The 16,732-nt window shown below is 43.8% G+C and overlaps 1 protein-coding gene across 1 annotated transcript in view; it reads left to right on the top strand.

The window, feature by feature from the left end:
* Nucleotides 1-16,732, top strand: part of LOC309719945 (bifunctional heparan sulfate N-deacetylase/N-sulfotransferase 2-like) — a 57,447-nt gene that overhangs the window by 40,690 nt on the left and 25 nt on the right. The window contains exons 6-15 of the mRNA XM_082556376.1: nt 1,163-1,348; nt 3,713-3,841; nt 6,081-6,263; nt 7,003-7,099; nt 7,171-7,294; nt 13,097-13,271; nt 13,359-13,529; nt 13,639-13,748; nt 13,882-13,984; nt 14,726-16,732. The exon at nt 14,726-16,732 is cut by the window's right edge and continues 25 nt beyond it. Of these exons, the coding sequence (XP_082412502.1) occupies nt 1,163-1,348; nt 3,713-3,841; nt 6,081-6,263; nt 7,003-7,099; nt 7,171-7,294; nt 13,097-13,271; nt 13,359-13,529; nt 13,639-13,748; nt 13,882-13,984; nt 14,726-14,851 (1,404 nt within the window). The 3' untranslated portion in view covers nt 14,852-16,732. The remainder of the gene's footprint in view (nt 1-1,162; nt 1,349-3,712; nt 3,842-6,080; nt 6,264-7,002; nt 7,100-7,170; nt 7,295-13,096; nt 13,272-13,358; nt 13,530-13,638; nt 13,749-13,881; nt 13,985-14,725) is intronic.

Below are 16,732 nucleotides of genomic sequence, written 5' to 3'. Positions count from 1 at the left end.
AATGCATACATATTATTAAAATATGGGCTATAACAGTTATTTAGCAACTTGAAATGCTCCCACAAATGGCACTACAACATGTAAAAAAAATAATATAAGCTCTGGCGGACTTGGTTCTATAGTAGGTCTTAAAGGGTTAAATAAATATCGTCAAATAATCGCGATCTCAATTTCAGTGAAAATAATCGTGATTATCATTTTTGCCATAATCGAGCAGCCCTATCTTATATTTAAATTTGTTTGAACTGAAACATTTAAGTGTGACAAACACAAATCGGAAAGGGGGCAAACACTTTCTCACACCACTGTACATGAAAGCTGGTTTTTGGATTTTGGTGCCACTCTGGCATCTAAAGGCGTGTAGACTGTATTATAGCATTTATATAACAGTCTTCTCATCATACTGACCACTCAAAGTACTTAACAGTACAAGTCACAGCTGGTTTTCCCTTTTTTTCTTCTTGTTTTTTCTTTTCGTATCTAAAACATTGTAAAAATCGTGACTTGGTATGACTAAGTTCACTGTATCTGCTTGCCTCTGTGTGGGGCTGTAGCTCAGGAGCTAGAACAGGTCAGCTACTGACCAGAAGGTTGGTGGTTTGATCCCTGGCTGCCTCAAGCTTCATCCCAAATATCCCTGGCAAGATACTAAAGCGCTTAAAGTATAGAGGAAAGTGCTTGTGTGAATGAGTGAATGTGGCATGTTGTATAAAGTGCTTTGAATGCTCCAGGAGAGTAAAAAAGCTCTATATATGAATCAGTCCTTTATCTTTTTTTCTCCTTTTTTTTTCTCTTGACTACAACTGTTTCTACCTGTCTGTCACCTGCTAACTCCATATGCTGTCTTCTTACTGGTAAATGGATTCTGTTTCTTATATAGCGCTTTGCATTTCTACTCGCCCGGAGTGCTCAAAGCTCTTTATACAACATGCCACATTCACTCATTAACACAAGCACTTTCCTTTATACTTTAAGTGCTTTCTGACTAACATTCATACTTCGATGGATTCATCAGAGAGCAGCTTGGGGTTAGTATCTTGCCCAAGGATATTTAGCATGAAGACTGGGCGAGCCAGGGATTGAACCACCAACCATCCGATCAGTAGCTCTACCTCCCGAGCTACAGCTACCCCTTATTCTTATTGTACCATTCTCTCTCCAGGAGCATGGCATCCCAATAGATATGGGCTATGCAGTAGCTCCACACCACTCTGGGGTTTATCCAGTTCACAGCCAGCTATATGAAGCCTGGAAATCTGTGTGGGGAATCAAGGTGACCAGTACAGAAGAATACCCTCATCTAAGGCCAGCTCGATATCGACGTGGCTTCATTCACAATGGCATCCAGGTCAGTCCACAGTCTTTGTTCTTTAATAACACATGTGTTTGTGTGAAGAAAATTACATCTTTCAGCCAAGATGATGTGATGTGAACTTTTGAAGGTTTTTGTGTTAAAAAAGGACAAGCTATCTGTTAAGATGTTATATTTTGAATGTTGTATCAGTGAAGTCTGTAGTATTTCTTAAGGCTCTGAGTGTTTGCAAGAGGTTTTTTGCTGGCTTAATGGTAACTAATAACAATTTGCCGCTGATTACACAGAAACAGATTTTCAAAGTCAATAGCTAGAAAGTTTCATTTGTGACCAAGTGACACTTTCAGCCTCGGCTTACTGCAGGTAAGTACTGTCACAAGACTACCATCATTGCCTTACAATGGGCTTTTCACTTAGTTTCATAATTCATGATTGTTTCATAATTATGAAAATGCTTCTTTTCATGACAGTTTCATATTATCCATCAGTACCATTCACAGAGAGCTGGGGAAAGGCTCCAATCAAACCATTGTTAGATGGAGAAAGATGTACCCTTAGGCCCCCTCTTTGGTTCACAGATGGTTTTTCTCTTTTCACATAAATGGCCTCCTTGACTCCTCCAAAACCGACATTCCTATTAGGGCTGGGCCATATTATACCGTTCATGGTAATAACGGTACAATGTTAGGCAACGATAAGAAAATGAAATATCGCGATAGAATATGGTTAAAACGCCCATGCGCAGTGCCTTTGTTTTCATACGCACATGGCGAAAAAGCATGGCGGCAACGGAGAATGAGAAGGGAGAATCAGAATACTTTATTGATCCCTGGGGGAAATTATTGAAAGCGGATTGTTGAGTGAAACGGATGAACCAGAATTGGTTTGTAAAAGTGGTGCAACTTCAGTGATGTTGAACTGGTTTGGTGTCCGTCAGATACACGACAAAGCAGGTTTTTTTTGTAGAACATGCAAGCGGGCCGTCGTTATTGTCGTGTTTGTCGGACTAAGGTGCTCGCAAATCTGGAAGTAATCTGGGTCCTAAACTCCCTCCACTTCAGCTCCCAAAGTCAAACGAACACTGCGGCATCACTGAGAGTTAAAAACTGTCTAAATTCTTTCATCTTTAATAAAACGATCAACATTGCTGCTTTACCAGGTGTAACTATGAAGTTTAACTTCCAGGCATCCATGAAAGCAGAATGTATTACATGTAACGGAGTTAGAAGTTAGCTTGCAAGTTTTGCTAGTTACCTAAGCATGATATAGCATGTTCTGACTGAGAGATTTCTGAAAAAATTCAAACGTACAGCTCTGCTATCACTTCCAACATAAATGAGGACAGAAAAATAAACAGCATGCAATCGCATGGCAGGATGCTATACACGGGCCAAACTTCAGTCAGGAGAACAACTGAGATCATTCATTCACAATACGAGGTTAGTCATTAATATACTGCAACAACATGGGAACAGAGCAGCTGCGAGAGAATTCAGCATTAATGAATCAATGTTACGGAGGTGGAGGAAGCGCAGTTTTTGGCTTTCCCCATATTTCAAAAGTGCTTCATCTCTTTGCTATGACTGTTGCTCGGCATAATTTGCAGATGATAATGGTTGTAGCCACTGCGATGCTTTCGACCAAAACAGGCGCAGCTTGATGACATCATCAACATGCGGTAGAGCGGTATAGTCAAAATCTCTATCGTTGGCCAAATTTATATCGTTTCTATCGTATATCGTTTATATCGCCCACCCCTAATGCAGTGGATATTATACATGGTTATGCTCAGGATATGTCAGCCCATTTCTACTGGAAATGCCTTTTGGTTAAACTTTCAGCAAGGAATTTGCATTTGCACTGTAAAATGTTTATATAGGTTTAATGCACATAAAAAAACGGCTTCTTGTGTAAGTGAAAATAAATGGATGGTGTTTTTTTGCGCTAGTCAAGTTGTGGAGTTGTATTTTGTCTCGCATCAATTATATCGTCAGTTATATCGTTATCGCAAATTTTCAAATATATATCGTGATAAATATTTTTGGCCATATCTCCCTGCTCTAACTCCTATATTTGAAATATAGATAAGATAAAATTACAAGAGCAAGACATACTTGGTCAGTGTTGAGGTTGGTCCTGTTATTGAGGGTGGAGACATCTCTTATAAATGACCTCCATTGCTTGCAGTTGGCCATTTATGTGAAAGGAGCAGCTGTGGCTACACTTGGATAAGTGAAAAAGTTTCCCACTAAAAACACATGATGCTGAGAACACAGAGGAACAGAATCAACTTTTTGGGGTTTCCTTACCTAGATGATTGACCAATCAGAATACTTTATTAATCCCTAAGGAAATTATGTATATATCCCCAATATTTAATGCCCTATTTGTTCATTTCAGGTATTGCCCAGACAAACTTGTGGTCTATTCACCCATACAATCTTCTATAATGAATACCCAGGAGGTTCAAAAGAGCTGGACAAGAGCATCAGAGGGGGAGAGCTCTTCCTCACCGTCCTCCTAAACCCTGTAAGAAAACCTCCATGCACACTACAGCTGTTGGCTTGAGACTGTCTAGCACTCATGTTTCACACGTGTCAACTTTACATGAGACTTGAGTGTCTGAAGATTTGGCCTGGCTTTACACAAAGGTCATTCCATCTTCAGTCAAGTTTTAGAAAATGTCCTGCTCGACCTCCAATTTGCATACAAATTTTAGAGTCCAAAGTTTGGACATCTATAATGAGTGCTGTGAAATTTCAGATTCATTTTTCAAATAGTTTTCAAGATGTATATTTTTTGAAAAATGGTCTGTTTTTTAACATGAAAATGTTTTTGACAGCAATCATTGTAAATGTTCACATTTTCTACCATCTAGATTTTATGCAACTTGGACACGCAAAAGGCTTGGTTGATTTCAGATGGACTCACCCTGTAAAATTAAAAGTGTTGTCATTTTTACCCCACTCTTTCTACCCCGCCCACTAAGAGTGGGTGTCACTTCCACCCCCTCTTAGTGACCTTGACCTCAAGGTGAAGATCAGAGGTCAAGTTTTCTGAAACTCTTGTCATTGCAATAACTAAAGACCAAGGTGATGTAGCAGGTTCAAATTGATACCGTAAGTGCATATGCTAAAGATCTCGGACGAGTTTGCGTCTCAGTGAGCTCAACTTAAAGGTCGAGGTTAAAGTATTTCCTAAACTTGCCCCATATTTCCAATGAGTGTTTCACCACAGAGTTGAAAGTGGAGAACCAAGTACAGCCAGAAAAGATGTACTGTTGTTGCTGTGTAGTTCCATAGTCACCCAGTCAGAATAGCCACTCTGAGTGAGGTACAAGTACAAAAACACCAGACAGCTTATGTTAGCGGCCCAATAATAAAAACAAAAATTGTTGAAGTGTTGAAGCCCCCCCTTCAGTTTCAGGCTTTTGAAGATTGGTCTTGGGTGTTTACCTTCCCATGTGTGAGGTGACAAAACAGAATGCAACACATTGAAAAAAAAAATCTTAGAAATAAAAATGGGTAGAGCCTGGAAGAGGTATAAAAATAAATAAATAAATTAAAAAAATTGGGGTAAAATAGTCATTTTTAATAACGTCCTTAGAAAATGGTGTCCAGTGGGTGAAGGACAGCTTCAATTGGTTTAGCAGTGTAATCAAATTCTTGTTTGTTTGTTTTTTGGTGCCTGTGTGTGTTTGTTTGTTGTTGTTTTTTAAGGGTTTTTTTTGTTTTGTTTTTTTTTTTTTAACCCTTAAGGGCAAGTTAGTGAAGTCTAACAAACTTGCTTTACTACTTAAGAGGAAAAGCTTACTTTTATTGAGGTTCAGTTTATACCCTGAAAGCAGATTTAATGTTTATTGTTTGTCTGCTACAACATTGGACTGCCTCAAAGGGAATGCTCTGGCTGATCAGTATAGAAATCACTTGTCCTTTAACCTGGAAAAGCACTGGCCCCTCCACCGTGGAAAGAGACGGCATTGTAAAACCCCCTGATGTGGGTCTCCTGCAGGAAAGCCACATCACTGTTATGGTGCTTAATAACATGGAAGAAAGCTTTCGCTGTCTTGACTGGATGATTTAAACCTTTAACATTCCAGCTTAGAAAGTTTAAATGCTGACTAATCTGATTCCTAGAGCACAGACATTGTGCACACTCACCTTAAATGATAGAACAAACAATTAAACAACAGATGCGTGTTAGTCCAGAACAGGAAAAAGAAGATTGAGTAGATGTGTAAGGTTCTTGGCAGTGGACCCCCCCCCAACAAAAATGGCTCCCAAAAACCAAGCACCAAGCTCTTCTAACTAAGAAGTTGCAGACTTAACCATTGCTTATCATTTACTTAAGGTTTTTTCTTCAATTCTACTAAGACAAAATAGGATGAGAAAGATTAATGATATTAACAAAATAAACAAGATGTTTAAGACACGAGAATAAGGGGATAATGGAGAAATTTTGTGGATATAACATGCAGTGTGTGATAGTAAATTCCCAATGTCAAACATTTTAATCCAAATTTGAAATTCGAGGGAAAAAGTAAAATTTTAAGTTGGCAAAGTTTGTCAGCTTTCTTTCTTTATTGTCATTATTCAAATATAATGAAATTATTGAATACTTTCTCACATGGTGTAAAAAGAATTTAAGTAACATAAAATGCTAACATGTAATAAAAAGTGAACACACACACACACACAATTAAAAATGAAATTAAAATAAAACCTTAGGATGGCAGTGTTATAACATATTTTTAACTTTCTCAATCCAGATCAGTATCTTCATGACCCATCTGTCTAACTATGGCAATGATCGTCTGGGTCTGTATACATTTGAGTCTTTGGTGAAGTTTGTCCAGTGCTGGACCAACCTCAGGCTGCAAACGTTACCACCAGTCCAGCTTGCCGAGAGGTATTTCCAAATCTTTCCTGATGAGAGAGACCCGCTCTGGCAGGTGGGTTGATTCATGTGGTTATTTTTAAAACTTGAGAAATCCAGTTTCTGTTTTCACTTCACTGTATACACAGTCACCTAATCACTATAAATCATTAAATAAAGCAACAGTTAAAAGACAGCTTCACAACAAAGAGTGTTTTTTTTATTGTTATTATATTATTTTATTGTTTTACATACATTTTATTGTATTGTTTTATTTTAGAAATGAAAAAGTCTTCATGCATTTTCTTTTAAGTTAATAGGTAAAAAAGGCATAAGTGCCAGATTCATGATAAGTGCAGTAATTCTATGCACAAGGAGTTTGATGTAAGGAAAAACAGTGAATGTATAATTATTGTTAAAGCATCTAGTTTAGGGGTTTGTGGGTTTTTTGTAAATGCACATTAATTGCACCTTTGCTAATAACCTGATCAGTGGATTTTTTTTCCCTGACTACGGTGTGTAATATGTAAAATTTTAATTCATTCATGATTTCTAATCTTAAAAGTTTAAGTATTACATCTAAAATCTACCTTACCTACCCTTTTCCCCCATCTTTTGTACAATTTGGAAATTGAAATGCCTACTTCAAGATTTGGGTGATGTGGGAGTATGTGACGAAATGATAAACAAAACCATTCATGTCCCTTTTATTTATTTTAAAATGTAACGTGTATAATATCTGTAATGTAAAATGTAAATGTAACTTTCACCCGTCATGGAAGATGACACACTGTGTGGATTTTTTCTTTTTTCAGAACCCTTGCCATGATAAGAGACACAAAGATATCTGGTCTAAAGAGAAGACCTGTGACAGATTGCCAAAGTTTCTCATCATTGGACCACAAAAAACAGGTATAGATTCCTCTCATCTGTCTTATTTAATTCTCTGTTTTGATTATTTTAATTGTCTTGTTTGCTCAAAGGTACTACAGCACTTCATTCATTCCTGAGCATCCACCCAGCAATCACCAGCTCCTTCCCCAGCCCTACCACCTTTGAGGAGATCCAGTTCTTCAGTGGCGCAAACTATCACAATGGGATTGACTGGTAAAAACACATACACACCCTGTTCACTGTGTACAGAGCCTTAAAGGAAAGTCTGGATCTGTGCAGCGCTGCCATGACTTGTGTGCATAAATGTAAATGCGTAAATGTCCCACATTACCATCCATCCATCCATCCATTTTCATCCGCTTTGTCCGGGGCCAGGTCGCGGGGGCAGCAACCTAAGCAAAGAGGCCCAGACCTCCCTCTCCCCAGCCACCTCCTCCAGCTTATCCGGGGGAATACCAAGGCGTTCCCAGGCCAGCCGAGAGATATAATCTCTCCAGCGTGTCCTGGGTCTGCCCCGGGGCCTCCTCCCGGTGGGACATGCCTGGAACACCTCACCCAGGAGGCGCCCAGGGGGCATCCTTGTCAGATGCCCGAACCATCTCAGCTGGCTCCTTTCGATGTGGAGCAGCAGCTGCTCTACTCTGAGCCCCTCCCGGATGGCCGAACTTCTCACCCTATCTCTAAGGGAGAGGCCAGCCACCCTTCGGAGGAAGCTCATTTCTGCCGCTTGTATCCGCGATCTCGTTCTTTCGGTCACTACCCACAGCTCGTGGCCATAGGTGAGGGTAGGGACGTAGATCGACCGGTAAATTGAGAGCTTCGCTTTTACACTCAGCTCCCTCTTCACCACGACGGACCAGTGCAGCGTCCGCATTACTGCAGCTGCAGCCCCAATCCGTCTGTCGATCTCCGGCTCCCTTCTCCCATCACTCGCGAACAAGACCCCGAGATACTTGAACTCCTCCACTTGGGGCAGGAACTCATCCCCGACCCGGAGTGGGCACTCCACCCTTTTCCGGCTGAGAACCATGGCCTCAGATTTGGAGGTGCTGATCCTCATTCCCGCTGCTTCACACTCGGCTGCGAACCGCTCCAGTGCGAGCTGGAGGCCCTCACCCGATGAAGCCAACAGAACCACATCATCTGCAAAAATCAGAGATGAGATTCTGAGGCCACCAAAGCGAAAGCCCTCCGCCACTTGGCTGCGCCTAGAAATCCTGTCCATAAAAATTATGAACAGAACCGGAGACAAAGGGCAGCCCTGGCGGAGCCCATCACCCACCGGGAACGAGTCCGACTTATTGCCGGCAATGCGAACCAAGCTCTTGCAACGGTTGTATAGGGATCGAATGGCCCGTAGCAATGGGCCAGACACCCCATATTCCCGCAACACCTCCCACAGGACACCCCGAGGGACACGGTCGAATGCCTTCTCCAAGTCCACAAAACACATGTAGACTGGTTAGGCAAACTCCCATGCACCCTCAAGTATCCTGGAGAGGATAAAGAGCTGGTCCAGTGTTCCGCGACCAGGACGAAAACCGCATTGTTCCTCCTGTATCCGAGGTTCGACTAACGGACGAACTCTCCTTTCCAGCACCCTGGCATAGACTTTCCCAGGGAGGCTGAGGAGTGTGATCCCCCTGTAGTTGGAACACACCCTCCGGTCCCCTTTCTTGAAGATGGGGACCACCACCCCGGTCTGCCAGTCCACAGGTACTGCCCCTGATCTCCACGCAACATTGCAGAGGCGTGTCAACCAGGACAGCCCTACAACGTCCAGAGCCTTCAGGAACTCGGGGCGGACCTCATCAACACCAGGGGCTCTGCCACCAAGGAGTTGTTTAACTGCCTCAGTGACCTCGCCCCCGGAAATTGGCGGGTCATTCCCCTCATCCCCAGACTCTGCTTCCTCCTCGGAAGACGTGTCAGTGGGATTAAGGAGGTCCTCGAAGTATTCCTTCCACCGCCCGACAATTTTCTCAGTCGACGTCAGCAGCGCTCCGCCAGCACTATACACAGTGCAGGTAGAGCACCGCTTTCCCCTCCTGAGACGTCTGACGGTTTGCCAGAATCTCTTCGAGGCAGCCCGAAAGTCTTTTTCCATGGCCTCTCCGAACTCCTCCCACACCTGAGTTTTTGCTTCAGCCACTGCCCGAGCCGCATTCCGCTTGGCCTGTCGATACCTGTCGGCTGCCTCCGGAGTCCCACAGGCTAACCAAGCCCGATAGGACTCCTTCTTCAGCCTGGTGGCTCCCTTCACCTCTGGTGTCCACCATTTGGTTCGGGGATTACCACCACGGCAGGCACCAACCACCTTGCGGCCGCAGCTCAATGCAGCAGCTTCGGCAATGGAGACGCTGAACATGGTCCATTCGGACTCAATGTCCCCAGTCTCCCTCGGAATGCTGTTGAAGCTCTGCCGGAGGTGTGTGTTGAAGATCTCGCGGACTGGGGCCTCTGCTAGACGTTCCCAGCACACCCTCACTACGCGTTTAGGTGCACCAGGTCTGTCCAGCGTCTTCCCCCGCCACCTGATCCAACTCACCACCAGGTGGTGATCAGTTGACAGCTCAGCCCCTCTCTTTACCCGAGTGTCCAGAACATATGGTCGCAGGTCTGCTGATATGATTACAAAATCAATCATCGACCTACGGCCTAGAGCATCCTGGTGCCACGTGCACTTATGGACACTCTTATGTTCGAACAGGGTGTTCGTTATGGCCAAACTGTGATTAGCACAGAAGTCCAATAACAGAGCACCGCTCGGGTTCAGATCAGGGAGGCCGTTCCTCCCAATCACGCCCCTCCAGGTCTCGCTGTCGTTACCCACGTGAGCATTGAAGTCTCCCAGCAGGACAACAGAGTCTCCAGGTGGAGCACCCTCCAGCACCCCCCCCCCCAGGGACTCTAAGAAGGCTGGGTACTCTGAACTGCCACTCGGCGCATAAGCGCAGATGACAGTCAGGACCCGTTCCCCGACCCTAAGGCGCAGGGAACAAACCCTCTCGTCCACCGGGAAAAACCCCAACGTACCGGCAGCAAGCCGAGGGGATATTAGGATACCCACCCCAGCCCGTCGCCTCTCACCAGGGGCAACTCCAGACTGAGACAGAGTCCAGCCCCTCTCCAGGAGACTGGTTCCAGAGCCCAAGCCATGTGTAGAGGTGAGCCCGACTATATCTAGCCGGTACCTCTCAACCTCACGCACTAACTCAGGCTCCTTCCCCACCAGAGAGGTGACATTCCATGTCCCTATTGCCAGTCTTGGCAGCCGGGGGTCAGTCCGCCAGGGCCTCCGCTCCTGGCCGCCACCCGGCACACATTACTTTTTTTGAAATAATCTGCTGTCCATTTTCATTTTAGTATGACATTCCCTGTTTGGTCTTTAACAGACAGCAGCTTTGTTAGTTTGTTGCCCCACATAAGCAGAAGATGGATGGATGGGGAAATGGACTGAAGCAAAATGGAAAACCGTTCTGAAGTCAGATCAATCCAAAATTGAAAGTCTTTTTGGAAAACCTGGATATATTCCCCAGACTTATGAGGAGAGGGACCCTTTGGTTTATTATTGGGGGAACATTCGCTCCCATCCTGATGATGTGCAAACTAGATCGAACAACAAACAGAAGCGGTGGATCTTAAAATTGGACAGTGCAGAGGCCTGTCTAATGCCAATTTGGGAGCTGCTACGGCAAAAGCCTTGTGCCCTCGGCACATCCAAGAGCAATCGGGAAGGACAGTGCAAGTGCAACAGTTCTGAGATGGGCAAGGCACATCTCAGAGGAAAGAAATAAAAGAATTTAAAAATGAACCCTAAAATGGGCGGGCAGCCAGTGGAGTGAGTATAAAACAGAAGTAATTTGCTGTTTTCCAGTTAAGTCATACTTTTGCACCAGCTGAAGACGAGGCAGGAAGGACTGGCTAACACCTACATAAGTTGCAGTAATCCAATCCAGAGTTGTGATAAAGGCATGGATTACTGTTTCAAAGTGATCTTTCAACAGTTTTTCTATTTTTGCCACTTGTTTCAGCTGAAAGAAGCTGGATTTCACCACTGCAGTTATTTGACTGTCCAATCTAACTGTCCATCATAAAACCCAGGTTTGTGACTGGAGGCCTTAGATACTGTGCCCACCAGGACCAAACACAATACTTAGAGTTCGGTCCTCCTGCACCGTTCAGCGCATTGGGTGGCAGATCTCTGCCAGCGTACTCGATCAGCTGCGGTTGCTTCGGCCTCATCCCAGGCGCGTAAATCATCAATGAAAGTCCTCCGCCATGTTGTACGGGGGCAGCCTGGTTTGCGTCTTCTGTGGGGTGGGTTCCATGTGGTGGTGATCTTGTGCAGTCGGCACGGGAGTTGGGGTAGAATGTCATGGAGGGGACATGTGGCGGTCTGGCAGTGGTCTTCTTCATAGGTGACATGGTCCCGGTAAGAGACCCGTCTTAGCCATCACTGTTGTGGACCAACAGTGAGCAGTGGCCCGTCAGCAGTACTGATTCTGCTCCATGAAGAGACTTCAAACCAGACTAAAACAACCCAAGGATGTTTGGTTTTTTTTTTTATTTAATTAAATTTATTTTATTTTATTTTTTATTTAAAGGGCCTTCAATTTGCTATAAACATTTATCTAGAGAATTTTTAAAAGAAAAGAAAGATTGGAAATGGACCCGAAGTTGGGTAACACACTGGGATCCAGGCCAGGTTTTTTCCATCTGTGGTTGTTTTAAAGCTTTTAGGAACCACCCTTGAGGAAAAGGCTAGTGTTAAAAACAACAAGAACAAATATGCCTAAAACAGAAAGAATTAAAGAATCCAGGTGGGATTCGTTTTAGACTGTCTGGTTTTGAATGGAGACACTGACTCTGATATCGTTTGGCAGGTGGAATAAAACTAGAAGCTGAGCCCCAAAGTTCTGATCAAAGTAAGCAGAGAAAAGCGCAGCAGTGAATGCAAAAAACAGGCGTGTGATCTGAAAACACTGTTTGAAACAGACACATCGTGAGATGTCTGTGTTCATGTTCTTCTGTGGGTCCGGACAACCACTGCGTGAAGTTAGCGAGTCAGTTAATGCTGTCAAGCCAGCGCACATGTACATTAAAATCTCTAATCATTAGAGCTTTATTATATTTAGGCATGATTTCAGCCAATAACTCAGAAGAGTCATTTGCAAAGTCCTTTGTGTATTTAGATGGTTAATAAATCACAGTACAGAACACTGGGCGAGAGCAACCCAGCTTAGTTCAGAGCTGGAGGAAGAGGATGACTGAGACAGCTGCTTACATTTAAGAAAAACATTTGGAGCCAGATTAAACCAAAAGAACACAACAACATTCCTCTCTCTAAAGCCCAGTAACTGCTCTCCTTCAGTCACAGAAGTTAAAAGAAGAGGCGTTGATACACTGTCCAGCTGCTGAAGACACGTTGTTGCCATCAAATTCAGAATGACACTAGTGATGGGAATTGCTTTGAGTCAGCACCGTCTCTAAGCAGCATGTCCAAGACATTGCATTCATGCAAATTAATTACATGCTGAGTGGTCAAATGTTTGCTCATGTTGGAGCTATTTCCACTCTTTGTTGCGATCATTGTTGCGTCGTTACTCAAAGTAATTACTACACACATTACACAGAACACTTTTCTTAATAAGTAATGTTACTGTCTAACAATATAAACCTACAGGGTACAGCCCCACACACTAGGAGTTGGTTTCAATAATCGGTTTACCGATTCAAATCGATTTTTAAATATAAATGTATTTAGCCAGAAACGCCAGAATCTCGGGTTAAAGACAAAACTATTTCAACAACCACCAAACAGCTAAAACGGCAAACGAGAGCAGGAAAACCGATTCCACACAGACGTTGTGTTGTCTTATAAATTGGACACTTTTATATTAAGAAGCAACACACAACTGTAAAAGCTGCTCAGTTTAAAAATATTTCTTTAAAAAAAAAACACATTTCACCTCAGTACAGTTGTGTAATGGTGTGCGTGTGTGTCCTCCTCAGGTACATGGACTTCTTCCCATTCCCTTCCAATGTCAGCACAGACTTCATGTTTGAAAAGAGTGCCAACTACTTTGACACAGAAGTAGCCCCTAAAAGAGCTGCGGCCCTGCTCCCCAGGGCCAAGATCCTGGCAGTGCTCATTAACCCGGCTGACAGAGCCTACTCCTGGTACCAGGTGAGAATGCTCACAGTGAGGCTGCAAAGGCGTTTTTATAGCATTTCAAACCCTCTTTAGTGTTTGTGTGTGTTTCGTTAACTACAGCACCAGAGGGCTCATCAGGACCCTGTAGCCCTTAACCACACTTTCCATGAAGTAGTTACAGCGGGCGCCTCAGCCCCCAGGGATCTGCTGGCCCTTCAGAGACACTGCCTTAATCCTGGGGCATATGCTATCCACCTGGACCGCTGGCTGCAACATTACCAAGCCAGCCAGGTAACACACACTGCAGCTGCTAACATGCGCATTCAGTGGCTGCTGCGAATACATTGGAAGATGGTTGTAGTTCTCTCAGGCGTTGCTGACACTCTTTCTCTATAATTAGCTACACATTGTTGATGGGGCGCTGCTGCGGTCCAACCCAGTACTGGTGATGGAGGGAATACAGAGATTCCTTGGTGTCACCCCCATCTTCAACTACACCCAGGCTTTAATGTTCGTAACACTCCTACACATGTATAAAAGTCACTTTCTTTTCTGACTTGCCTTACACAGAAGCATGTAAAAATGTATAGCCTATGTGGGGTGTGTTTGCTGTGGCGTCAAAAAACATGCGTTGTCTTTGCAGGTATGATGACAGCAAAGGTTTCTGGTGTCAGCGAGTGGAGGGCGGTCGAGCCAAATGTCTGGGAAAGAGTAAAGGCAGGAAGTACCCGGAGTTGAGTTCTGAGGTACGCGTGCGCTGTGATTGCTTCACCTACTCGTTTTCTGATGAGCACAAGCTCTTTGGGGGGGATGAATCTTGCGTACCATAACCTCTTTTTAAATTTTAGGCTTTAAGCTGTGTAAGTAGCAAAAGCAATCCGTTAAAAGCTGACCTTTGGAAGAGCAAAAACCGAACTGAGCAAAACCATTAGCCTCCAATCTTGCTTTTTTCTTGTTGCTTACAAACCCATGTGTCTGTGACGGCACCTGTTACGGTCTTTTCTCTCATGTGTTCAGAGATGCTCTTCAGCATGTTTTGGTTATAGCGATTGGTTATTTGAGTCACAGCTGAAAGCAGTCTGACAATTCTCCACTGACATCAGTAGTCTGCTATCTGTGTGAACAACTTCAAACCTGTCAATAAACCTATTTCAGGTCTCCAGCACAACAGAGTGTAAATAGGTATCGACATACATGAAATCTACACACTCCTTTTAGAGTAACATAAACACTACTTTAGGAAATGACACAGCCACAGAAATGAATTAAAAAGAAGTTCCTCTATTGTTGAACACCAACCTGACATCACAACAAAGTGTGTAATATTGGCACGCCAGTCCACCATGTCTGTTTCATGCTTGCAACAACAACACTTGAGAAAACTTGCTGTGAATCTCACCCCTGTGTGTGTGTGTGTGTGTGTGTGTGTGTGTGCGTGTGTGCGTGCGTGCGTGCGTGCGTGCGTGCCTGTGTGCATTTTCTTGCAGTCGCGTGCCTTTCTAGCAGAGTATTACCATGAGCACAACATGGATCTCCTGCGTTTGTTGAGCCGGTTGGGTCAGCCGTTGCCATCCTGGCTCCGCCAAGAACTCCAGAGCACCAGCTGGAGCTGAGGCTCAGACACACTGCAGAAAAGCTTGGACTAGAGTCTGTGGTCGAGTCAACATTTGGCTCCGGACGAGACTGGACTACCTGATCTGGAATCGGCAGCAACACACACTATCAAAGTTACAATGCTTGAGCAGATGTTAAGAGTGCCTGTGCTCCGTGAAAAAAGACCGTACAATCTGATCTTAATGTTTTGGTCACTGCTTGAGACGATTCCAGCAGACCGCCTCCTCTTGACCTTTCACCAACCTCCCAGACAGCTTTTAGCCTCCGTGTTGCAAATGAGGTTCATGCTGTACCCGCTGGCTGTGGATCCAGAGAAGTGGGTGGGCATCAGGTCCATAGCATAAAGAACAGGTAGACGGCATTAATGAGGAGAGAAGTTCAGTGTGTGCACATGTGAAGTCTGCGACTGGAAACGGGACTAACACGCACAACCACACACACACACCCCACACAAAGATGATTTTAAAGCAGTCTATTTTTTAAAAAGGCTTGTATATGTTACGTTTGGGGGCAGAAGCAGTTTATCCTCAGCTCTCCAGTCAGTGAACAAGAGTCACAGACAGAAATGGAACTGAGTTGATGACAGATCAGTGTAAATATGTTTTTAGAGTTATGGTCCATGCTGTGCCTGCCACCAGCATCCTGACAGTGAGCAGTTTTATTCCACTTGATTTATTTAGGCCAAGGGAAAGCTGATTTTTGAAGGATGGCAGTTTTCCAACTTTCAGCTGTTTTCCAACTCTGCAGATAAGTTTTTGAAAATATACCCTCCATGTTATGCAAGTAAAGAAACACTAAACACTGATGAGTACAGATTTTTTCGTTGGAACTCAATTTTCAGCTATTTGATGTGCTGTAAAAGGATATTTGGGGATATCTGCCAGTGTTATGTTCTGTCATTTAGTCTGTAGTCAGGGATAGCTCTCTGCAGTAGCTGCTGATCGAAACCTTGGCCACGTCTTTGTACATCCCAACATCAACAGACAACACTGAAGCTGGAACGCTCTCAGATCCTAGCTGACTAGAGTGCATGAAGAAAATGGTCAACTTCTAAACTAAAATATTTGTTTAAAGGCAAATGCTCTCCTAAATTCTAGTGATTTAGGATCCAAAAGTGACAGAATTTTAAAATGTATTATTATCAAAGGCTGCTATAAGTCTGCTGTCTTTCAAACTTCAGTTTAAACCACAGGCTTCGTCTTTTGAGTATCAAAGCTGTCGTAGCCCTGATGACCTCAGGGCAGTTTGGAGATGTCAACTGAACTTAACCAACTGGGAGAGTGGGAACTGTATTATTTTGGGTAGTGTAATGTTAACTTATGTTTTTCACTTCTTTACATTTTGGTAGTGATAAACTGGTTACGCTGATCCTGGCACGGTGTGGTAGCAAGGCATGGCTGTGGACCAGTGTGGGCTGTTTGACTGTGAGACGGCCATATCTCTGTAAGAGTAGCCGTGTCGGAGAAAAGGGAAAAATGTATATGCACACAAAATTTGACAAATTAAAGGAAAAACCTGGTCTTTCTATTATAACGTGAGGGGCATTTCACTGGCATGATTTACCTCTACTTGTCCCTTAAAGGGACGAGTTCCAAGTGATCACCTGTATCCTTTGAAATGTTCCTATCCTGGTCTACTGCAAAGTGACAGTGCCCCCAACTACAGAGCATTAGGGCTCACTGACATGTTTGAGTATGAAAATAATGTGAACATATGCTGTGGAGGATTCTGTGGACTTGCAGATTTCTCAGCTGTCATTACCCCACTCACAGCTGTCATAGGACAAGAAAATGGACACCAGAGTTACTAAGGCGATCTGTTGAAGTCTTGTTTTCTGTTTGTTTAGCACAACTGTCAAAAAGACCAACATTGTATCATCT

This window comes from Aulonocara stuartgranti, assembly GCF_965226115.1.
Source record: "Aulonocara stuartgranti genome assembly, chromosome: 13".
Lineage (NCBI taxonomy): Eukaryota > Metazoa > Chordata > Actinopteri > Cichliformes > Cichlidae > Aulonocara > Aulonocara stuartgranti.
The sequence above is the reverse complement of the archived record's forward strand: the minus strand, read 5'-3'. Positions and strand labels throughout refer to the sequence as shown.